We start from the raw sequence: 24,836 nt of genomic DNA, 5'->3' as shown, positions 1-24,836 counted from the left end.
TCTAACTGTGGCAGCTGACACTCTTACTCATAGTTGACATATTTGCTCACCTTCATGTCTCTAACTTTATGAAAGAGATGCCTGAGCGTTCTTCTGCTATCCTGCTGTCATGACGGCAGTGGCGCACCCTCATGATCCTCTTGTGTCAGTGACCTTGTCTTAAAGGTTATTATGAGAGGAGACAGAAAAGAAAATTAAAAACACTGCAGTGGAACCTCAAAAGTGGTACAATTTGCAGTTCAACCCATTAAAAATGGCTCAAAAGAAAAACAAAAAAACAAAACGTGGAGTTTAAAGCTGTGAGACTTCAGCTCAATGGGGTTTTTTTGTGTGATGGAGAAGTAATAATAACCATAGAACCAGAAATCTAATGTACTGCGGTATTAGAAAGCTGCTCAGTACAATATGAACAACACAATTACTTAAATAAACCATACATTTTACCACGCGGATGCCGTGTTGTGCATACAGGTCACGGTCATTTACAAAGTTGAACAAAGTTATAGCAGTCGCGTACCCCTTCAGATATTTGACCGGAAGCCATGTACCCCCTATTCCTGGACACTTGGAAAAAAAAAACAACAAACATAAACCTTTTTATCTTAATTTACTTGAAATATTGAACAATATTAATTGGTTAATTACTTTTGTAGCAATTCCGGGTCAAAAATATTTTGCATGGTCACATTTTGATAAAGTTTCACATGAGCACTGATAAACAGAAACGTTATCATCCTACATATTTTTATACAAGTCGGATGTTGGCATCATTCCGCTGGTTATCATTCCGATGGCTACGGTTTAAGTCTGCATATTAATTGAACGATCATGATGAAGCAGTAACCAAAGATGCACACACACGTGGACAAAATTGTTGGTACCGTGCGTTCAATGAAAGAAAAACTCAACAATGGTCAGAGAAATAACTTGAATCTGAAAAAAGCACAGTAATAATAAATAAAAATTCTCTGAAATTTAACCAATGAACGTCTGGACAAAAATGGTGGTACCCCATAACTTCATATTTTGTTGCACAACCTTTTGAGGCAATCACTGCAATCAAACAATTTCTGTAACTGTCCATGAGACTTTCGCACCTCTCAGTAGGTATTGTGGTCCACTCCTCATGAGCAAACTGCTCCAGTTGTCTCAGGTTTGAAGGGTGTCTTTTCCAGACGGCATGTTTCTGCTCTTTCCAAAGATGCTCAATAGGATTAAGGTCGGGGCTCATTGAAGGCCACTTTAGAATAATCCAGTGTTGTCCTCTGAACCATTCTTGGGTGTTTTTAGCTGTGTTTTTTTGGGGTCATTGTCCTTTTGCAAGACCATGACCTGCGACTGAGACCAAGGTTTCTGACACTGGCCAGCACATTTCTCTCTAGAATCCCTTGATAGTCTTGAGATTTCATTGTACCCTGCACAGATTCAAGACACCCTATGCCAGATGCAGCAAAGCAGCCCCAGAACATACCAGAGCCTCCTCCATGTTTCACAGTAAGGACAGTGTTCTTTTCTTGATCTGCTTCATTTTTTTCATCTGTGAACATAGAGCAGATGTGCCTTGCCAAAAAGTTACATTTTTCCTCATCTGTCCCAGAAGCTGTGTGGCTTGTCATCATGTAGTCTGGCAAAGTCCAGTCTGGCTTTTTTTATGACTTGTTTTCAACAGTGGTGTCCTCCTTGGTCTTCTCCCATTAAGTCCACTGCGGCTCAAACAACGACGGATGGTGCGATCTGACACTGATGCTCCTTGAGCTTGAAGTTCACTTTTAATCTCTTTAGAAGTTTTTCTGGGCTCTTTTGTTACCATTCGTATTATCCGACTCTTTGATTTGTCATCAATTTTCCTCCTGCGGCCACGTCCAGGGAGGTTGGCTACAGTCCCATGGATCTTACATTTCTGAATAATATGTGCAACTGTTGTCACAGGAACATCAAGCTGCTTGGAGATAGTCTTTACCTTCAACATGCTTGTCCATCATTTTCTTTCTAATCTCCTGAGACAAGTTTTTTCTTTGCTTCCTGTGGTCCATGTTGAGTGTGGTACACACCATGACACCAAACAGAACAGTGACTGACTGTAGTCCTAACTATAGGCCCACTGACTGATTACAAGGTTGTAGACACCTGTTAGTGGACACACTTTGAATTAACATGTCCCTTTGGTCGCATTATTTTCAGTCTTTTCTAGGGGTACCATCATTTTTGTCCAGGCCTGTTTGATGAGTTTATTTTTTTCAATAATTCTGTTGAAGCATAGTTGAAAAGCAATGTCTGATGTTCATTGGTTAAATTTCATAGAATTTTTTTAATTTATTATTACTTTTTTCAGATTCAAGTTATTTCTGTGACCATTGTTGAGTTTTTCTTTCATTGAACGCAGGGTACCAACAATTTTGTCCACGTGTGTAATTATAAAAAGTGGCCCTCTGAGGATAACCGTAACTGCAATGTAGCCCGCGGTGAAAACCAGTTTGACGCCCCTGAACTAGACCCTCTTAGTATCCACTGAATGTACAGTACATTATTCATCTTAGAAACACATGTTCGACAATTGTATGCTTCCCAAGCAGTTTCCCAGTGAAGCTTTCTTTCAGTTTCAGGATGACCGTGTCCTAGCGTACAAAGCAGGGTCCAGAAAGGCATGTTTGGTGTGGAAGAACTTGCACTTGAAACCCTATCAAAACTACTTTAGGAACTTAATCAGAAACTAGAAGAGAGATGATGAACCAGCAGCCTGATGGACAAATATTCCCACGAACACACTCCAACACCTTGTTGAAAGCCTTCCAGAAGAGTGCAAGCTTTTATTGCTGCCAAGAGGGGGAACCAACCCCACCAATTGCATTTCCAGTAGGTGTACAGTAATGGAAATGTGTTTGCTTTTTGTTGCACACAATCAAAACTGTTTCATGCATGTAGACTTGAAGTTCCTCTGTTTGCTGGTGTTAGAGTAGTACACATCCAGTACAAGTCTTCCTGTGGAGTGTAACAATATGCAGCCGGTGCTTGCAAACACTATGAAAACCTGGAGAACATGCAGTTGGGGCAGGCAGTGCAGTAAGGGGATCTTTAATCAGGATTAACTGGCAACTCAAGTCTTTACCATCTGAAGGCGAGGCTGAAAAGACCTGCACTGAAAAGCAAGCAGCGACTGTGCTTGTGTGTGTGTGTGTGTGTGTGTGCGTGTGTGTGTGTTTGGGAGGGGAGGGAGGTGCAGAGAGGAGGGAACGGTGAGAATTCATGCTGTGTTAGCATCCCCTCAGCAACTCCATCAATACTGCATACAGCTAAGAAACTGGCAAAGGTCCTTTGTGCTGCATTTGCAGGCTCGGCCAGCGAAAGAGAGCAACTCCCACGACCGGTCGGCTCAGTCTGCTGCTGCTGCTGCTGCTGCTGGAGGGGGGCTCACACACACACGCACACACACGCACCTAAACACACACACTCCAGAGCCTCTGCTGCATCAGGAGGGACACACGGACAAGGAATACTCCAGTGGAGAAGAAGAAAAAGGATAGTTTTGGGGGAAGTTGTGCTAATATGTTAACATGTTGTGCATTGGACCTGTCACTGCACCTACCCCATGATCACTGCTGCTGTCTTTGGTAAGTTTTTTTGGCCTCTTACTGGATTCTAATAGGATGGCAAATTGTTAGAATGGCTGGTGAGGATAATGACACATTAGAAACTTCTGTTGCTTTTGTGTGTGTGTGTGTGTGTGTGTGTGGAGTACTGAGATTTATCAGCTTTCATGGGAATCTTTTTTTTTTTTAATCAATCAAAGTTAACGTTGTTTCCAATTTGAGAGAATCAGGATGCAATTAGGCAAACACTGACAGCAGATTTATGTAGTGTGTACCACATAGCAAGTTCAGTACTAACCACCATGAGGTATATTCACCTCTGTTTCACCACTCATAGCTAAAGATGCTCCAGGGCTCCCCCTATAGTTGTGAAGTGTAATTTGTATTGAGCAATACAAGTCGACTGCAGTTGATCGTTGAATTTGAAGACCAGTTGAAAAACTGCGATAATTTACATTTTGCAATGTTGGATCTTGAGCTTCTAAGTAGTTCTAAGAAATGGGAGTGAGCCTATTTTTTTTTTTTGCATGAGCAATTTATTGCAAACAAGCATTAAAGTGAAAAAGGCTGTTCATCAGCTGATCAAAAGTTTAGGACCACAACCTTTATAAGCCAAAATCTTAGCAAAAATGTGAATTCAATGTAATTTTCTGTCAGGTATTCACACTGTCATGATCTCTTGATGGCAAAGGCGAAAAAGCTTTCTCTCTTTCAACGAGGTCGGATTGTTGAGCTGCATAAGCAAGGTCTCTCGCAGCGAACCATTGCTGCTGAGGTTGGACGCAGCAAGACAATCATTTGAAACTGAAGATCCTGAGGGTTAAGGAACAAAAAAGTCAAGCGGTAGACCCAAAAAATGTCACTGTCCCTGAGCCGAAGGATCCGATTGGCCGTCCGCCAACAGAGGGAACGATCCTCGGTTGTTACTGGTGCCGAATGCAGTCCAATAACCATCAGAGGGCATCTGCGAGAGAAGGGTTTAAAAAACAAAAAAACGTCTTCAAAGGCTACGTCTCCGCCACAAAATTGTCCGTTAGGAATTTGCATCAGAGCACCAAACATGGGACATTGAAAGGTGCAAGAAAGTTTTATTCTCTGATGAGAAAAAATGCGACCTTAATGGTCCTGATGGCTTCCAACGTTGCTGGCATGAGAAGGAGATGCGCCTGAGATTTTTTCCACATGGCACAGTGGAGGGAACGCCATTCTGATCTGGGGTGCTTTTTCCTTCAGTGGAACAATGGAGCTTCTGGTTGTGCATGGGCGTCAAACGGCAGCTGGCTATATGGAGATGTGGCAGGGGGCATCCCTCATGACTGAATGAAGGCCCTCGTCTGTGTGCTAATGACTAGGTTTTTCATGAGCTATGGTTTTAAACTTTCAATCAGCCAATGAACATCCCATTTCACTTTAATGGTTGTTTGCAATAAATTGCTCACTCATTATTTTTTTTTGGCTCACTCCCATTGTTTTCTTTTTGCATTTTGAAACTCTACTTAGAACCTCCACAAGATTCAACGGTGCAAAATGTAAATTTTTGCAATTTTTCAACTGGTCTGAAAATTTTGATCAGGAGTTTATGTAAATAATACCAAATCCTACCCCTCCTGTGTTGCCTATGCTATTATTTTTATGACAAATACTCGACATGGTAGCGCTGTTATTAAACCCCAAATTTTTAGTCAAGTTGCGACTTGAAATTTCTCACCCATCTCAATGCACGCTACAGAGCCGAAGCCGAATCAATGTAAAATTTTGTTTACATTTTTATGGGACTGAGAAGTACACGTATGTAAAATTTGAACAAGAGTAATTGAAAAACATGGCCACCGTCAAGCACCAAGCAACATCTGGCAGGACTCATATAGCAACTAATTGTCCAGAAGTCCGTACCGTTTGTCTAATGATTCTAAAACTCTGATGATATCAATGCCTCTTGTTTGCTAGCATGTCTTTCAGATGTCATTTACAGTCATGACTGTACAGCGGAACCTTAGTTAGAGTCATTAATTTGTTCCAGAAGGTGTGACTCTACCCGAAATGGATGCTAACCGAATCAATTCCCATAAGAAATAATGTAAATCCAATGAATCTGTTCCAGAAAACACTTCAAAATGCATATAATACATATAAATGACAAATAAAAGGGATAAACGAGCATTTAAGGTTACTTTCACCTTCATTGAAGACGCGATTCTTGATGTGACTGTCCCCAAAGACACGATGTGGCAGCGAGATCTACCACCACCACCTTCCTGTTTTGCCATGACTCATTTCTTGAATTCAATAACATTTCCCACCCCGATACTGTAACCCAAAAGGGAGCCAAAGAACGTTGCCAGCATTTTGATAAAGAAGGCGAGAAACACAACTGAATTCACGGGATAACTCATGACAAAACAGAAAGATGGTGTCCGAGTGGTGTCTGGCTGCCATATTGTGTCTTCGGGAACAGTAGTCTTTGCTTTTCTTCTTATCGTGTTTCAGGACACTACTTGCACCCGCTAGAAATAATCCACCAATAATCAAAGCCAATGTCCAACCAACTCACTTTCTTCCTTTCGTTGAAAAAAAAATAAAAATTAATTCCTTTTGGCTCCGTGTTAAAATGTTTAGCAGCAGCACTTTCTTTTAACGCTCCCCCGTAACGCCAGCTTTACAGTTGCCGTGTCTGCTAGATGTCCCAGCAGAGTATTTTTTTTCGTGGGTGGTATCGGAATTTATTTATTTAAGTGGAGATTAATTGCGGCACTGTGTGTATTAGAGCGCATGCCAATATTGGACGAAATATGTTCCAGTATAAGTCCATCTTCTTAATAATGAATTCTTCAATATTCTATTGCATAGTACTTTATAGAATTGCTTTAATTAAAAATGGACACGGTGGCATATATCTGTTTATTATTCCTTTATCTGGACGGAAGCAGTTGGAGTTGATAACAAAATGAAAAATGTAATTAGAGCTCATGTGCATGCTAAACACCCACAAACAGGACATGTGTCTTTACATAAAGACTGATTTACTGATGTGTGATAGTTTGTACAAACCCTGGATTGTACACGCAACAGAACATAGGAGGTGTACAGGCTGGTCCACCAGCATTATAGAAAGTTACTGTAGGTGACAAATACCATTTTCTCCCTATTACAAGCAGGTACCATCAAAATTAAATGGAATTGTTATGCAATGGCCACCAGTCCAGGGTATACCCTGCCTCCCGCACAAAGTCAGCTGGGATAGGCTCCAGCATATTCTTGTGAGGACAAGCGGCATAGAAAATGGATGAATGGATGTTATGCAGTGGTGAAATTGCTACATCTTGTCGCTTTAAATGGTAATTCTTTTACACTGAAATCTTTGTAAGCTGAGTGTAAACAAAGCAGATGACCTCTGACAGTTTTTGCTCAACAGGTGAGAGTCTTATCTTGTATTTTATAAGCCAAAAGTGAGGGAAAGAGGCGTGGTCGGCTATGTTGCCTTTTATCTGGTGACGATCAGAGGAGCCTAATCACTAACCTGAGGGCCAACATTCCAGACAAGCAAGTGTTTAATAAAGCCAGCAGTTCGATGGTGGCTACGAGTCCACTTCTCTGCACAGCAGTTTCCAGTTAGAACGATACAACTAGTGTGTTTTGATGTGTGGAGTTGTATAAATGTGAGATTGCAGACCTGTTGTTAGGTATGGATCTTGGTGCTCAACATTCCTGATTTTCTCGGTCAGTCAGGTTATGGCTCGGCCGGCCACCAACCGACCAACCGAACGGGATGTATTTGCAAATTCTCCCCCGACATTCCTGTAAACGTTCTTACATTAGTTGGGGAAATGAGTGAAAGTGACAGCTTGTTTGCAGGCCGGATTATTAGCACTGCTTGGGGACGGGCATCTGCGTCATATGTTGTGACCACCAAATCTGCTTAACCCACTTTAGTTTGGAGCAAAATAACTTGGGAGCACTGGAACACCGCTATGGCAACTTGCTCCCAGACAATTTCTTGTTCATATAAAAATGTGTAATTACTAAAAGGGACAACAATTCCTAAATGGTTTGCTTGTTTTGATCGCAGTTTGTCGTCCTTCCAAAGCTAGTTATATCGGTGATACTGTTTTTTCAAGCGGCGTTTCCCACAGGACTGCAATGTGTTTGTGGTGCTGATGTGTGGATCGATACTGAACTATCGATACTTCCGATGCCAGATTTTCATGCTCTTTAAAATCAATTCTCAACTGAAAATATCAACACTTTTGATACTTCAGTCATCGGAGGTAATGTATATCATTAACAGGAACAAAGTAGAAAGTAACTACATTATTGAGAGTTTGACTGAATGATAGAATGTTGGTGGGAACTACTTTTTCTTCAAGCTGAGTAAAGTGCGTAATGCGTAAGCGCGCACTGCAGTCAGTCTCAGTCTGTTGAAACGATGGCTTGTGAATATAGTGAATAAAGTTTTCATTCTTATTGTACTTTTTGAGAATTCATCATTTATTTGAATGGTTGTTTATTTATTGTGGACAATGCCATTTTCACATCCGCCCTGTTCTTTCTGTTGTTGTATATTAGCTTGGCTACAGTGTAAGTCACGCCGCTACCTCAACATACTCCAGGGTTTAAAATAAATAAGTAAATTACTCTTGATGTCTTGTATACTTTCAACTATGATTTGAAATACACTACTTTTTTAAATTTATCAGACACATTAAGTGTAATTTGCAGAAATATCAGTATCGGATCAGTATTGGCGATAACAGGCTGAATTTGACTCGGAAACGGATCAGAAACTAAATCAGTGGTATCGCACATCACTAGTTTGCGGCCTGGATTGTGTGTTGATTACACCATGGATCAATTTGTTCATTACTTTTAGGTGGAGGAGCACCCTGTGTGAGTTAAAAACGTCAGTCTGTCCAATAAGAGCAGAAAAAGACGCTAGATTTGTCACCTTTTTGAAAAAAAGTATCTAGAGGAGTGTGATTATTCGCTCAATATAGTGTCCCGTGTTGGGAGAGAGTTCGCTGGGTTACCCTGCATGCTTTGCTGTGTGGTAAAATGTTTTTAATTTTTTTTTTTAACAAATAAATGAATGAATGGGAAACACTGTCAAGAGTCATGGTCAAAGCAAATATTCAGTTTCATCAGTCTTATACAGAAGTTAGATTTTTGGTGGTGGTTTAACTTGACTTTGAGGAGATCGCCTAAGGTCAAGACTTTCTGGTAACGGGGCCGCGCCCAAACTACATCGAGTCATGTCTCAAATGACAGCTCACATGAAAGCTCTCAGTGAGGGATTAGTATAGATTATTATATAGTACATACAGTGACCACACAGCAACCAAAAAACATTTTTATATGCTTGGAGAAAAGCTCATTAAACTCACCAAAGAGTCGTAGTGGTTAGCATGTCAGCCTCACACTGTCGGGGGGCATCCCTGCGTGGTGTGACGCGTTTCTCCAGGTACTGCGGCTTCCTCATAAATCGCAAAAACAGCTTGTTACCTAAATTGGAATTGGAGAGAAATTGTTTGTGAGTGAATGTGAGTGTGAATGGTTGTTGTCTGTACTGTATGTGTGCTGTGATTGACTGGCGACCAGTACAGAGTCTAGTCAGCTGGGATAGGCTCCAGCTCCCCCATATCCCTAATGAGAACAAGTGGTATAGAAAAGAAGCCTGAAAAAGTTATCACAGCTCGCTTACACGCTCGCTTACACGCAGCCCAGAGCCATCATGAATTATTTATTTCATCGCCACGCGTGCCTGCTGCTTCACAAAATGACAGCATCATGTCACATATTTGTTATGGCACAAACCAAAAAAGCTCTGTTTTACCCATCCACACACACACACACACACACACACACACACACACACACACACACTGAAGCCGGAGATGTTTAAAATCTCCACTACAGCCAAAGTTTTCCAAAAGCTCGATTACATGTGGGCAGCGTGTGGGCAAGATAATATTTCCATAACGCATGGAAAATATGTGCTTTTAAAATATCCGTATATGTGTGGACATTGGACAACATGCTGTACATATAGATATAGATATGATAGTTGCTCCTCTTGATCTTAAGTTCACTAGTAACAGGTGACAAATCAATTTACAGCAAACTGTTTCGAGTGATGCTTCATAATGAAGCCCTTGATGAAGAACTTTCCAGATATTTTGTCAACATGTTCTCATATTAATAGTCATTGACCCGAAAACGTTCCTTTCTTTGGGATTTTTATGTATTTTTAAATGTTGTAAAAAGGCTAACAAAAAATGTATTTATATTTAAGGACAAAGGTTTGTGTTATTGTTAGTATCAAGAGTTAAGATTAATAGTTTAATACTATTTCTGCAATGTGCCGTGGGCCAACAAAAAAGAAGCCCTAGGCCGCAAATGGTCCCCCGCTCGTACTTTGGACAGCCCCGTCTTAGGTCAACACCTGCGCAGCTAATAAGATTGTTTATGACTTTCAGTGGGAGCCCCAAGGTGCACACTCACTGAACATCGTATCCTTAAAAAGGTACAATCTGCAAGGTTAGACAGCATCAATGAAATTTAGTCGATGCAAAGGAAAGGTCAAGAACGATGGATTGAATCATGTTTTTTTATGTAAGCATAGCAATTAAGTAATTAGTAAGTGGCCACAAAAGCTAAATGTAGTGCAGCAAAACACACAAAGCTTTCAATAGATGGTCAATGTTGAGTTGTTGAAAATGGTTTTGTTGTTGTTTTTTTGTAAACGTCTGCACGTTTAGAAACTTTGCAAATCAATACAATTTACAACAAGAGAATTATTTGGACTTCAATGTAATTTAATGTAGTTTAAGTATGACCTAAAGACACTTGTCATGAGTAAGAAACCTTGCTTCGTTCATCTCCAGCTGCAGAGTGGCCAGTCACAGTAGGGATCTTTCCACTTCCCATTTGGAACTTTGCAGAGCACACGTTCATTCAGCACCGAGCACTTTTTTCCCTACCTCCCTGAAGTTCAAGGACATTAAGATGTGCTCAGAATAGCAAGTAGCTCTTTTGGTTTTTTGCATCACAAGGATAACTTGTTGTCGGATAGCTGCGTGCTGTGCAACACAACCTGCGCACATCCATAGTGGCCTGAGCTCTGTGTGGAGCCACTGTATGTAGATGAGGCTCAAATACCAGAGCTGCTAGGGATGTGAGCCTGACGTGGCAACATAACATGGGGCCCCTAACTTGTGACGAGGGAGTTAATAGGTGTCGGAGAGCTGTTAATATTCAACTCCCTATGCAATATGCATGAACTAAGGTAGCCATGTGTGGTCAAATGTTCCCAATTAGCACGATTGCTTCCTTTTTGCAAGCACCAACATGATGCATTTGGTCCAGTTATGTAATATTGACAGATAGCACAAAAGCACTAAATGATGACGGATTGTATGATCCAGGAATTGGAAAACAAAAACAATTATATTCAAATGTTCTGCTATGTCATGGCTTCAAATTCATTTTAACTAATGCCAGGAACAGCTGTAAACATAAACTAAAATACAAATGCTAAAATACTACCATCACTGATAATAATAACAAGAATAAAGATATTGGTCCAAAACTGTGGTAGCTAACATTTCAACAAAAATGTATATTCACTCAACAACATTATAAACGCAACACTTTTATTTATGCTCCCATTTGTCATGAGCTGAACTTCTATGTACATAAAAGGCCTATCTCTCTCAAATATTGCTGACAAATATGTCTAAATCTATGTTACTTAGAATTCCTCCTTTGCCAAGATAATCCATCTTCGACACAGGTGTGACAAATCAAGATGCTGATTAGACGGTGTCCCTTAGACTGGCCACAATAAAAGGCTACTCCAAAATGTGCACTTTGTGTCACACATAACAATGGCACAGATGTTGCAGGTGTACTGACGTGTAATTACAAGCACTTCATGCATGTCAACGGCTTTTAATGACAGTTACATTAAGTTTATGTAAAAAGTATGGGATGTCAAAGTGAAAGCGGAAGTTTCCTTAAACGGCGCAATTTTTTTTCACGCGCAATTAACGTGCGCACGTCCTATTTGACCCTCGACCCACACCATAGTTTGGAGCCACAAGCAAGATATTGAGCACAAATGGACAAAGGCTATTTTGACTGGTAAATTTAGCTCCAAAGCCCTGGCAGACGGCTCTCAAGAAGTTATTTGTATCTACGGTCGCTGTGACGAATTGTCACGCAGTATGTCGACTTGCCAGAGAGAAGCAAGAAGGTACTGAAGCACTGCCGGTATTTTTTATTGTCATTTATACAGAGGTACCTTGGCATAAGGGTGTCCCAACTAATGAGTGTTTTTTTTTAGCTGCTAGCCATCTCTCGGCTGATTCTTTGCTTTGAACTGCAAGCTAAAATTTGGGTACGAGCTGCTAATTAACGGCACACATTGTCAAAGACGGCTATTTGGGGGCTTCTGTCAATAGCTGAAGAGATAGCAGTGCTAGCATTAGCAGCGTACCTGTCATCAACACATCGGTAAAACATAGGTACATTATCGCGATTTAATTTATCTTATTTATTATGGATTGTGTCAAACTATGACAGAAACAACATTAAATTTAAAGCACAAAATGAATACAGACGCACCATCCACCGGTACAAGGCTGGGCTTCATTTTTCAGAGTGGTTGCGTCCCGAACAAATGTGGACATTAGCACTCAAAAAAGTCATCAAATCTTGCCTTTATGCATTCCCACATAGTATCAGCATTTGGCACCAAATATGAGGTGAAAGAAAAAGGGTAAAAATACACTAGACTAGTCTATCTGTACCGTGTGGGACAAAGTTAGAAGGTGTGTTCAAGGACCGTCAAACGAAGTGGGACAAAACACAGCTCACATTAAACATGCAAAAACTGGGGGATTTCTAAATGTATATTATTTTTTAAATAAAGGAATTCCAAAATTGATATCACTTTACATAAAATCTGTAGTTGCGTATCAAATCGTTTACCACAAAGAAATTTACAGCCTTACTTATTGTAGGTAAAAACTTATTTCTATTTGCGATTAAGTGCAATTAATTATGGGTTAACTATGGACAAAATGTGGTTAATCACCATTAAATATTTTATTCAGCTGACAGCCCTAGTAAAAAGTTAATATTTGCAGTATTGACCCTTCTTTTTCAAGTCACCATAGCATGCTGTCCATTCACTTCTGGGCTACATCCTGACTGATGACAGACCATTATTGCATAATCAATGCTTGGAGTTGAATACAGAGCCACCATCCATCAGTACGAGCCTGGAGTTTGTTTTTCAGAAGATTATAACGTCACTGTTTCTGTGTGACATAGCAGCCTAGCATGTGCTAGCATGAATTAACTTGAGGTTGTGGACTGGACAAATATTTACATTAACACTCAATAAGGTCATCAAATCTTACCTTTCTGCATTCCCACATAGTATGAACATTTGGGACCAAATATGAAAGAAAAATTGAAAAAAATACAGTTTAGTAGTCTATCTGTGCAGCGTGGGAGAAAGTTAGATGGTGCCTTCAAGGACCGTCAAACCAAGTGGGACTTGCAACAAACAAGACAAACATGCAAAAACGGTGTGATTTCTAACTGTATATTATTTTTTGAATAAAATAATGGCCCATGTTTCCAAAATGGAGATCCATTTACGTAAAATTTCATGTAGTTATTTACAAATTGATTTTAAAAAATAATGAACTCATTCAATACCAAAGACATACGTTTGTATAAACACGAACGCCCGATCCCAAACGTTATTTGCGCGAGCGAGGGGCAAAAAGAGGGGATGACGCAAGTGTACACTAATAGATATCACTGTCACTGCAGTTTTAAGCCATAAAAACGGCCACAAGGTGGCAGAAGTGCATTTAATAAGAGCGAGGCATGGCTCATTTGCATGTATTAACATAAGGAGGACGTGCCTGGAGGAGTGTAACATGCAGAAGAAGTTTACACATTGTAGGGAAATTTTAACGCATGCAGGCTTGCACAGGCTTGCACACACACAGTTTAGTTCCAAATGTGAAAACTGTAAATAGTTCATGGTGTTATATTTGTAAATAAATTGTTATTTTGATGTCAAAACATTTGTGTCAAAGTGGAAGTTATGCTTGAAATGTATCTTTTCACGAAAAGCTGTTTTTCTCCCTTTTCTTGTTGGGAACCCATATTTTCCTGAAACGTACTTGTGTCCTACTGCTGATTAGTAAAGAACGGAAAAAGATGGAAACAAACTTTTTTTCTCTGATGAAAGACGAGAGTCTAATCTTTCTTTTGGTAGGTTTCATTTGTTGAACACAATATTCTGTGTGTCAAAAAATCTGTCAAAATTGTCTAAAATGGCAGACCGCTACCGGGCTGCGGCCCGGTGGTTGGGAACTCCTGCTCAAAGGGATTAAGGTCTGAGGAGTTTCCTGGCCATGGACCCAAAATGTTGATGATTAGTTACATTACTAGTTACATTACTTTTGCGTTATATGGCAAATGCTCCATCACGCTGGAAAAAGCATCTGTTCTTGGATTGTTGGGAAAAGTTTCTCTCTGAGAATGTTTTGGTGCAATAAAAACAGCATCTACGTGTATAGCTGCTCTGCCTGCGTTGGTAATTGGGGTAAAATGTTGGTCACGTAATAAATCTATCAACGCTGAAAACGACAATACCTCCCAGCGGAAAGCCCTAACAATGCGTGTGTACAAAGTAACATGTGAAAGGGTGCGAAGATGTTGTGCTGTGTGTGCTGTTCATGTGGTGTTCTCTTCTGTCCATGCAGACTATGTGGAGGACTTGATGTGTGCGATGTCCACCGTGGACCTGCAGGGTCACATACCTCCACTTCTGTGACATTTCTACATCCAAGGATTTAAAGGCCAGAGGATCTGACCCAACTCATACCCCCCGTCTCTCTCTCTCTCTCTCTCCCCCTCCCTCCCTCTCCCTCATTGTCCCTCAATCTCGGGCCCACCATGGGCGGATGCTTCTCCAAACCCAAACCAGGTGACCGACGCTTTCTCTTTAGTACAGATACAGCTGCGCAAGCTAATTGGATGTTCTTACAAAGTAATAAATTAGTAAATAATCTAACCGTCAGATAGATATTAATGTCGAAATATGTTCATTTTGATGCATTGGTCGAGAACTGCACTGCATTATACCAATACCAACATCTTGATACATTGATATAGGCTGGACAAACTTGGCAGTTTTTTCAGTAATAAATAACAATACTCATCATAATCATTCTTGTATTCCTATTTAACATTTGCATTTTTGTTCATTGTAGGAACCATGTAGCTCTGCAGAACACTAAACGCTGATAGTTACATCCTGATAGTTCCCCTGTCTGAACTTACATTTTAGCTGACAGCAGTTTTTTTATAACGCACCCTTTAGTGCTGAGACAGGCAACAGTACGCTGAGCTTTTGACATTTTTAGATAAATAATGAAGTTAGGCTGATGTCCTTGCCTTTATTTATGGGGACACTGCGCACAATCAAATAACTCTTTTTTTTTTTTTTTTACATATAGTCAAGTCAGGTGAGGAAGAAAAGTGTATATTTATCTTAGAAATGCAGACTGTGTTCCAGGGGAAGTGAATCTATCTGCTAAAGCCATTTATTTCCAGTTTGACGTATTTTGAAGAATACCTACCTACCCATCTTCACACAGGGTTATGTGCACCCTTTGATGCCCAAACCACTCTGCTCGCACGGTAGTGTTTGATGGGGGAATTTTAATGTTACTGTGGCATCTTGATCAAGAGGATTACCATACATATACTGAAACATGAATATTAAAATTGGATAGTGGGTGCTTATTTGTTTTAAGTGTTTGCATTTCTGGCTTGATGAAGAGATGAGCTTGCCTGCCTAATTCTAGGTTATTATAGCGGTGTGTATTTTAGCATTTTGATTAAACATGTGGTGAGTGCATCACATGCTGGTGGTGAAATGTGAAAAATGATATGTCTGAATAAAACAACACAAAGCCTAACTAAGTGTTGTATACAAATTGTGTGCTGATGTTTCTTTGAAGCGGAGTAACTGCCACAGTGTCAAGAGATTCTCTTTGACTTGCTCTCTCTCTCCCTTGCCCACACTGCTATGATTTTCCATTAGTTTTAATTAAAGACTTACTCAGTGGGAGAAAATTCCAGCCAGATTACTGCGTAAGACCTGGACAATCAGCACATTTTTCCATACAAACAGATACAGCCTGCTGCAGTTCATGTTCAGTAATATAAAACTCAAATATCAGCGCATCACATGGCATCAAAGTCAAACAAATGCCTGCAAAACCAAAATCTACAAAATGTATGCACCTAAATTAAAAATGTTCCCAAAACTGTGCTGTTTCATGGTTAGAAAATGATATCTAATTTGTAATTGAATTATCTTTTTGTACGAAAAAAGGAAGAAGACACATCCATTCACATTCAACTTCGCTAAATTGTGTTCCACGGCAAATATAAATATATTTAAACTAAATAAATACAATTTATATGCTGCTTAGGGGACATACAGTATGTGAGCTTTTCTCAGCATGAAAGAATTCATGGTGACAGCTAACCAGAAGAAAAGAAAAGGAACGAAAGAAGGCAAGTTTGACCTTTAAATTAGTCCATTCACCTTCTCCCTTTTTTCATTTGTTCCACTTGTGGAGTTGTCACATTTGATTTGTCCTCAATTTAAGTTCAGATGGCCCCTCTTAGCTGAAATCTGCTCCTCAAAATAAGAGAAGACACAAAAAATACAAGTACAACAATGTGGTGTCAAGTGCAGGGCTGCGTAAAAATGTCAAGAAAAGTGTCTTGTGTGCGTGTCTGTGTTGTGCAGTTGAAGTCAAAGTGGAACTATCTCTGCTGGAAAAAGAAAAAGAGGTGGATGGCCTGTCACCTAATGGCAAGGCGAGTCCCTTTGCAGACTGCAGGCCAAATGGGGCCCTGGGACACAGCTCAGACGACGACTCCACCCCGCTCCAAGTCTACCACAAATCACGGGACTACGTGGAGGCCTCTGTCTGCCACGTTAAAGATCTGGAAAATGGACAGTAAGCAAATGAAACCTTGTTTTATGAGAATGTAGTATGAAATGGTGCAAAAGGATGGCCCATGGGGCCCAGAATTCCTGGTGGCGCCACTGGGTGTGGGTCAAATTTGCCAGACAATATGCTTTTTTTTGTTTGTTCCTTCAAATGGCCTAGCCTAAAATAGCAAAGCTGTGCAAATAAAACAACATGTTTCTTCCCAATGACAAAAAATGTCTTTCTGAAAACCACTGAAAATGCCATTTTTGACCACACTTTTATCTCAACATAAACCAGTGGTTCTCAATTATTTTCTGTCATGCCCCCCTGACAGTACACCAGCTATGAATCCAGGAGAGGGTGCTGTCTCATAAGTCAATACACTCACATTTTCCAGCAGGAAGATGCTTTGACAAGATGTGATGTTGTGTAACTGCACATTTTGTAAGCGTACTGTGTACTGTATGGCTGTAGTTCTTTCTCAATGTGCAAAACTGAATTTAAAATGCATTGAATAACTGTGAGAGGCATATTATGGTGTTTAGGGCAGTGTTTTTGTCATACAATGAGTACCCCCTCAGTCATACGTGTTGATAATTCTCCAAAAGTAGAATGTAACACAGATGTTATGATTTGCTGTGCCACAGGTTACTGTAGCGCACACGTTCCATTTTATTGTCTGGTTTAATATGAAATGACTGAGAATATTTACTTGCCATCTTGGAAATTAAATGTTTCCACATACTCCCTGCAATTTGCACGTGTATCACTAAGGATACATGTACCCCTGGTTGGGAATCATTGGTTTAGGGTATTGAAAAAGGGAATTTTGAGGGGTTTTTATGGCTTTTTGCGTTATTCGCGGGGTGTTTTGGAGCATAACCCTAGCGAATAGCGGGGATCTACTATACTGGCTTTCAATTTTTAATTTGATTTTCATTTGTTCACCAAATGGCACGGCTTTGTCCCATCTAAAGCATGCAGAAAAATAACTTTTGTGTTTTCTGCAAAAATGATGGTGAATGAAGTGTGTCATGTTTGTTTTTATGATTTGTGATGTCATGATTTGTTTTTTTTCTTTGAAAAAGTGAGGTTATGTAAACATACTGGCCTTTCAAGGGTTACAATTCCATATTTGATATTTATGCATTATTTCTGCCTGAAGTAGTTTTAAAAGATTGACTCGTTTAAAATGGATCAAAGTATTTATGAAGAATATTTGTACGGCAGTTTTTGGGAAGCTGGCATTTTTTTGTCCTTGAAAAGGGACAAATGAGTAAAGACATTTGAAAGACTTAAATAAACGGAAGTCGGTCTTAAATTGGACAAAAAAATGGTACAAAACAGGAAAAGTACCAGTAGTTTTTGGGTTCAAAAGAGGACACAATTCTCTTTCTGATCCACTTCAGTTCAAAAGGAGCCACAGAAATGAAACTTCTTTCTGGCAGATCATCTGGAGTGTTTGCTCATTTGCATGAAATGAATCACTCTGTGTTCATTTGGACAGCTGAAACGTTTGTGAATTGTGATCAATTGTGAAAATATCCTTAAAGACCCAAATAATCCCTACAAGAGCAGCACTTGAGCCTTCAGACAGATTTGGCGAAAATACATGAGGAGTGTGCTCTTTGTGATACCAGCAATGGGCAACAAAATGTAACTAAATGTAAGTAAATGAATGAACATCATGTTTTCAAGGATGCGAGAAGTAGACTTGGGAAGTGGCAGAGCCTTGTTGATTAAAGAACACGGCGAGTTCTCAGCAATGGGCCACAAGTGTCCACACTACGGCGCCCCTCTGGTCAAAGGTAAATAATAAAGAAATTGTATACGTTAACATTATCCTTTTTTAAATAATTGTCACTCAAAATGAAAAGGACGCATTCTGTCGTGTCAGGTGTACTGTCAAAAGGACACGTGCGTTGTCCCTGGCACGGCGCGTGTTTTAACATCGCAACCGGCGACATCGAGGACTTCCCTGGCCTGGACAGCCTGCCCACCTTTCAGGTGACCTTCCCAGCCGGAACTGTCTCTTGACACTTATCGCTGAGCACGTGTACACGAGGCTCATGTCTGTTTGCTCCAGGTCAGAGTTGAAAAGGACAAGGTCATCATCCGGGCAAACAAGCAGGTGACACAGATTTTCTTTTTTTTTTTTAAGTGCAAGAATGAATGCAGGTAAATAAACATAAGTTGCTGGTTGACAGCTTTATAACTTTTCCAGGCTCTTCAGTCGCAGAAACGGTCAAAGGCCATGGCACGATGTTCAGCAGTCATCAACTCGAGCACGGGCTTCACTCATGTTCTCATTATTGGATCAGGTCAGTGTCTTGTGGATACTTCTATTTGTAACGAGGTGACTGCTGCTGTTGTTGTATTGGAATGTGTTGTATTTCACTTTTTATTGGCATTTTGCTCCTTTTTATCAATCATAAAACAAAATGTACAATTTGTTCCAAACACATACACTGTAATTTCTGAAATACAGTGGAGTCATGCATTCATTTTTTTACCACTCATTGTCAAGGGTTCCGTGTGAGCTGGCGCCTACCCCCCAGCTGGACAAGTTAATCAAAGGGCACGTATAGACAAGTAACCGTTTTAACTCACATTCACACATATGGACAATTTTGAGACTCCAAATAACCGAGCATATATGCTACTGGACTTAGGGAGGAAGCCACAGTACCCGGAGTAAACCCACACAAGCACGAGGAGAACATGCAAACAAAGAGAGTCGGATTCAAACACAGTACCTCCTGGCTCTGGGGTAGACGTGCAAACCATATTTCCACCATTCTGCCAGTATTGAGAAACTTTTGAGTCATCATTTCCCTGAAATTTCTGGTTGAATTCCAAATTCCAAAACAACTTTAGGCCATTCAACTTGAGATGTTCCACTGCATTACTTTTTTTTGCAGGACCCCGAGGCATAATTTATTTATTTGCCACTTACAAAGCTTCCATTATGATCCTATACTACTCCGAGCATCTAGGACCTAGGGTCCCAAAGTGGGGTACACGTACCCCCAGGGGTACACCAATTCTAATAGGGGTACGTGAATAAAAATTAAAAACAATTATCATCTAAAGCTCACAATTCCGAGTGCGCCTGAACGCCTCATGGCGCAAGGAGAACGGAGAAGAAAGGAGACTTAGTTGTTCATGGCTCTGTGTGTGTCATATGAACAAAGTACATTTGATGATTTTGTGCATTGAGTGTGTTTCATCTTGAAGGTTTCGTTTATATCGGTGTTCCAATACCCGCACGTAGCTTCAGGTCAAATGTCTGAAGGGGTGCATGACTATAAAATGTTTGGGAACCACTGCCTTAGGAGCATAATTGCATGGCATGTAGTAATTGTTATACTGTAATTCTTTAAAATATTGTTGTTGCTCAGGGACAATGTGCCCTGCGATGGTGTACCCTGCCTCTCGCCCGAAGTCAGCTGGGATAGGCTCTAGCATACCTGCAACCCTATTGAGGATAAGCGGCATAGAAAACAGATGGATGGATGCTCAGGGACAGCTTCTCTCAGCATTTATACACAATTGCTCAGAGAATTAGAATCATGGTTGAAAGCAATTTACCTCAGTGACGGTCAATGTGTGCAGGTCCAGCAGGTCTGGTGTGTGCAGAGACGCTGAGGCAAGAGGGCTTCACAGATCGCATTGTCATGTGCACCATGGACAGACATCCTCCTTATGACAGGCCTAAACTGAGTAAGGTTTGTACACAGAGCCCCAGAAGAGTTTTTTATGAGCTTGTAAAGATTACAGCTTACACCATCACACGTTATACTTATATACCACTATAAACACAATGGCCGTAATAACATTTCCAGATTGCTTTTGTTGGAGCTCGAAACTGTAGGAGAGATACTCTTCCTTGACGATCTTGTTGTATTAGATAGATGCATTCAGCACTAACTACCCCTCAGTCCCTAGACAGCACAGCAGAACAGCTGAGGTTGCGCTCCATGGACTTTCTGCAAGATCATGACATTGAACTGCTCACAGAAAAAGAGGTAAGGCACCACATTTGGTCACTTAAACTTAAGTCTAATTGGACAGCACACAGATAACTATGAGGCAGTAGAACCATGTGATTTCTTCCTGCCAATCAGCATAGGAAAATGACAATAACAACGACAAACCTGTAGTGGCATAACATGTAATAATTGCTATTACAATAATCACGATGATGGCAAAAAAAATGTGACTGTGTAATGTACTGCAGTTTTTAATTTGTGTTTTCAATTGCTTTATTTCATTTTCATATGCAGAATATATTATGTGCTTCACATCAATAGGGGGCAGCAACTCTGACTGTAGAAGTCTAGTGCAGGGGTGCCTATTTCAGGCTGACTGCAGGTGTCGATGCCCATATCTATAACAAAAGTTATCCATTCACTTGTAGCAGGTTGTTATATAGAAACAAAGTTAATTGTTTGATGGCTCTGCTTCGCGTCCTGAACTCCACTATAGAAATGTGTGTTTTCTACATTTTTGTTTGTGAAACTATTGTTTAATGATTAATTGGAAAATCCTATTGCTGAAACCTTGTTCATATGTTGCCTTGACTTTGGCTGCATTGTCTTTTGCATAATCATTTTCATTTCTTGTATATTGGTAATGTTTGAAAGCAAACGCAAACTGGACATAACACATGAACTTTGTGTCTAATAAACGTTACGTATTTTGACTGAGCCGCGATAGAGCGCGGGAACACTGTATAGTCGTTTCAAAGTTAGTCAATTACCGGTTTGATTTTACTGTATATATATGTTATACATTTTATAATAAGACGTAAATCATTTTGACTTGTAACTTGCACGCTCATAAATATACTGCACATATTCTCTCTGTTTATAGTAGGAGGTAGACCTCTGGGACTTGGTCATTTTAAAAGTAGCTTGCAGGCTGAAAAAGTGTGAGCACCCCTGGTCTAGAGTGAAAAAAACGCTTTATAGAAATCGCAAATAAAGCCAACTGTTAGCAAAATAACTTTTCCAATAATTAAAAGTCTTTCAAAATTAAAACTAAGAGGTGATCTGATGTCTTAAGACACCTACAAATCAGGGTCACGAGTCTTTACTTTGACAAATGTACCTTTTTCATGAAATTTATATTATCAGGCAATATTTGAAAAACTCCAACTTGTGATATCGTCTTTAGGTGGTGGCAGTTGATGTGAAGATGCGCTGTGTAACTTTTGAGGATGGACTCAGGATGGAATACAGAAAACTTTTTATCGCCACAGGAAACAAGTCAGGAAAAATATCCCTTTGTTGTGCTTGCTTTTTGCTCACAAAATAACTTAAATGAAATGTTCTGTTTAAAAGACCCAAAGCTCTGAACTACAAAGGCAAAGACGTCAGGAATGTGTTTCACGTATGGACGCCTGAGGATGCTAATAGCATAGCGAGGCTGGCCAACAACAAGAACGCTGTGATTGTAGGAACTTCTTTCGTTGGTAAGAAAATAGGTGGTTAATGCAGAAGCAATCAGCCCATGCTACTTGTCATTTTTAAACTTAATTCTACACATTTGAAGTGTTCATTGATACTGTTGGCAGGTATGGAGGTGGCTGCAGCTCTGACTGACAAGGCCCACTCCGTCTCCATCATTGGGGTGGAGTCAGTCCCGTTTAAAAAAGCTCTAGGGGAGAAAGTAGGGAAAGCCATAATGAAGGTATTGACACACTGTTAATATCCTGCTAATTTAAATGCACATAATGCATTTATGTTCTTTGTCATGTCTATGTTGATACTCTGCAGCTCTTTGAAGCAAACAGAGTGAAGTTCTACATGCTGAATGAGGTATCAGAGATGATTGGCCATCATGGACAGGTATTCACAAAGTGAGAGACCCAGCATGACATGATGCTCAGCAGCACTCAACTTTCGTATAGTTTTAACTCCTTCATACATGACAGCCTCTTTGTGGACAGATCACAGAAAATCTGTTATAATTTTTATGACTAAAATAGCATTAAGCAGAACGCAGATGTCCACCAAAATCCTAAACATGTCTGAGATGAACTTTGTGTTATGTGGTGTTCCAACAGCTGAAGGAGGTGGTACTGAAGAGTGGCAAAATCCTGAGAGCAGATGTGTGCGTCATTGGAGCAGGTGAGGTCCAGCATTAAAACACAATGCACATTCTTCAAAGTGTGGTTTTGGGAAAAACGGTGATGATGGTCACTTTTGTTGGGAAATAAGTCACAGTGGACTCGTGCAAATTAGCCACAAGACATGGATATGGATAATGATGGTTGACAAGCACTGCATTATGAAAAACAGTGCCAACATGTGGTCAAGACAAAAAATGACCATCCTAAAAAAGCATGCAAAATACTTGTATATAACAAAGGTCCATTTCTTTTTACCATTTGGACAATGACACATGTTTACTGCTTATCTGTCCTGCAGGATGTGTTCCTGCAACAAGCTTCTTGAAACAGAGCGGCATTCACCTGGACTCAAAGGGCTTCATCACTGTCAGCAAGGTATTTTGCTACACACAGCTGCAAGCATGCTTTAAACTGATACAATGATGACGGTACTTGCCCCATGTTATTCTTTTAAAGACACAGTAAGGAAGAATTGGATGTTTTCCAATTTCGATCCAGCTCTATTGCTGAAGGTATCAAATATAATGCACTTTTAAGCCACTGGGCTCAATAGCAATCACCAGCAGTAAATTGTTTTGTTTAAAAAGGTGCTTATTTGCACAGATATCTGCTACAGAACACCTCACGGTGTCTTGTGACCTAGTGGTTCAAATGATTTGTCGGCGTATACACCTTTCATGAAATTTTGTGGAGTAACCTGCTTAGTGTGTGCCCATTTGCCTGTCTTCGTGCTAGCTCTCTATGTCTTTTCTTTCTTGTGTGGGGCAGTTGCCAAGTCAATAGTATAATGGGCGTGACTGACATATGTACCAATTTTTCAAAACTAGAGTTATTTATTATTTTTGGCATTTTTCATTTATTATACCGATTATAATCCCTAGTACAAAAGAGATTTTAAGTAAGTACAGTGGGTCCCCGCACATTCGCAATTCAGCATTCATGGCCCGGCATATTCTCTGATTTTTTATGTAAAAATTATTATTTTGATTTTTTAAAATCTGAAAATAGGCCTTTTCCCACAGACAACACATCTGATCACCATAAGTCAGTAATAACTTATAAATATGCATAATACATGTAGTACAGCATACATGTACCACTGTTAGAAAGCCCACTATTTTTACATGTTCATATCTTTATGGTTCAATTATGTTTTTTTCATCAAGCATTGAGATTTCGCACTTTATTCGGCGGTCCATGAACGCACCATAGTTCTGTGCTGTGATAAGCAAAAGTTTGTTTGGTTAGGGAAACACTAGCTTCAGCAGTCAATCTGGCCTCAAATCATTCCTTAGTGGTGAGTACTTATACATAGAGTGTACATTGTATACTATAAGTACTGCTAAAAGCGGGGATCTACTGTAATGAGACAGAGAGTACTTTAGCATGTAGCCTGCAGTGGCTAGAGCCCCATCATGTTCTCCAATAAAATGTTCCTGTTAAATGCTGAACCCGAACAAAACATGTCCCTCTTGTAGCGTCACGCTTTAAAATAAACATGATCAATTGTTTAGTATGTCAAATTGACTGCACACAACTCAACAGTAACATTAGCCTTGATGCTATAGCTAGATGTGTCCGGGCTGGTCAACACGTATTATAAACCACCATCAAGAGGATTTTGAGAGGGTTGTTTCAAGGTCACATTTACACATATTGTTTCTTTAAACTGTCTCCGAGATGATGCAGACCAATGTGGACAATGTCTTTGCTGGGGGAGATGTGGTGACCTTTCCTTTCCCACCGCGTAACAACAAGAAGGTCAACATTCCTCACTGGCAAATGGCTCACGTGCACGGTGTGTTGTCTATAACTCATAATTGTTTGAACCAATTATGAGTGGGTTTTCTTTTTTTTTTTACATTCACCTCATTGGCAGGAAGAGTCGCAGCTCTCAGCATGATGGGCAGAGTCACTGAGATGAAAACGGTGCCTTACTTCTGGTCAGCCATGTTTGGAAAGACCATACGCTATGCTGGTATGCAAGTAGACACTGCCCCCTAGCAGTAAAGTCATGTACTACATACTGTACTGTAATATTATTTTAGAAAATAGCTCACCATTGAATGACATTTT

At 40.1% G+C, this 24,836-nt stretch overlaps 1 protein-coding gene and 1 long non-coding RNA gene across 3 annotated transcripts in view; one reads left to right on the top strand and one right to left on the bottom strand.

The window, feature by feature from the left end:
• Nucleotides 1-50: 50 nt before the first annotated feature.
• LOC129179644 (uncharacterized) lies at nucleotides 51-13,129 on the bottom strand. The gene is made up of 3 exons (XR_008570019.1): nucleotides 13,007-13,129; nucleotides 8,966-9,083; nucleotides 51-158 (listed from the first exon to the last, which is right to left on the bottom strand). It is a non-coding gene; the product is annotated as an uncharacterized LOC129179644 (long non-coding RNA).
• Nucleotides 3,242-24,836, top strand: part of LOC129179640 (apoptosis-inducing factor 3) — a 27,552-nt gene continuing 5,957 nt past the window's right edge. Inside the window, exons 1-17 of one of the 2 annotated variants that reach the window (XM_054773120.1) lie at nucleotides 3,242-3,608; nucleotides 14,372-14,595; nucleotides 16,435-16,648; nucleotides 18,323-18,432; nucleotides 18,522-18,631; nucleotides 18,711-18,755; nucleotides 18,849-18,945; nucleotides 20,240-20,352; nucleotides 20,566-20,652; nucleotides 21,803-21,894; nucleotides 21,970-22,100; nucleotides 22,203-22,318; nucleotides 22,405-22,476; nucleotides 22,695-22,758; nucleotides 23,059-23,135; nucleotides 24,441-24,558; nucleotides 24,640-24,738. In XM_054773120.1, the coding sequence (XP_054629095.1) occupies nucleotides 14,565-14,595; nucleotides 16,435-16,648; nucleotides 18,323-18,432; nucleotides 18,522-18,631; nucleotides 18,711-18,755; nucleotides 18,849-18,945; nucleotides 20,240-20,352; nucleotides 20,566-20,652; nucleotides 21,803-21,894; nucleotides 21,970-22,100; nucleotides 22,203-22,318; nucleotides 22,405-22,476; nucleotides 22,695-22,758; nucleotides 23,059-23,135; nucleotides 24,441-24,558; nucleotides 24,640-24,738 (1,576 nt within the window). In that variant the 5' untranslated portion in view covers nucleotides 3,242-3,608; nucleotides 14,372-14,564. The remainder of the gene's footprint in view (nucleotides 3,609-14,371; nucleotides 14,596-16,434; nucleotides 16,649-18,322; nucleotides 18,433-18,521; nucleotides 18,632-18,710; nucleotides 18,756-18,848; nucleotides 18,946-20,239; nucleotides 20,353-20,565; nucleotides 20,653-21,802; nucleotides 21,895-21,969; nucleotides 22,101-22,202; nucleotides 22,319-22,404; nucleotides 22,477-22,694; nucleotides 22,759-23,058; nucleotides 23,136-24,440; nucleotides 24,559-24,639; nucleotides 24,739-24,836) is intronic. The other variant, XM_054773119.1, reaches the window with a different exon arrangement.

This window comes from Dunckerocampus dactyliophorus, chromosome 4 (assembly GCF_027744805.1).
Source record: "Dunckerocampus dactyliophorus isolate RoL2022-P2 chromosome 4, RoL_Ddac_1.1, whole genome shotgun sequence".
NCBI classification, from domain to species: Eukaryota; Metazoa; Chordata; class Actinopteri; order Syngnathiformes; family Syngnathidae; genus Dunckerocampus; species Dunckerocampus dactyliophorus.
The sequence above is the reverse complement of the archived record's forward strand: the minus strand, read 5'-3'. Positions and strand labels throughout refer to the sequence as shown.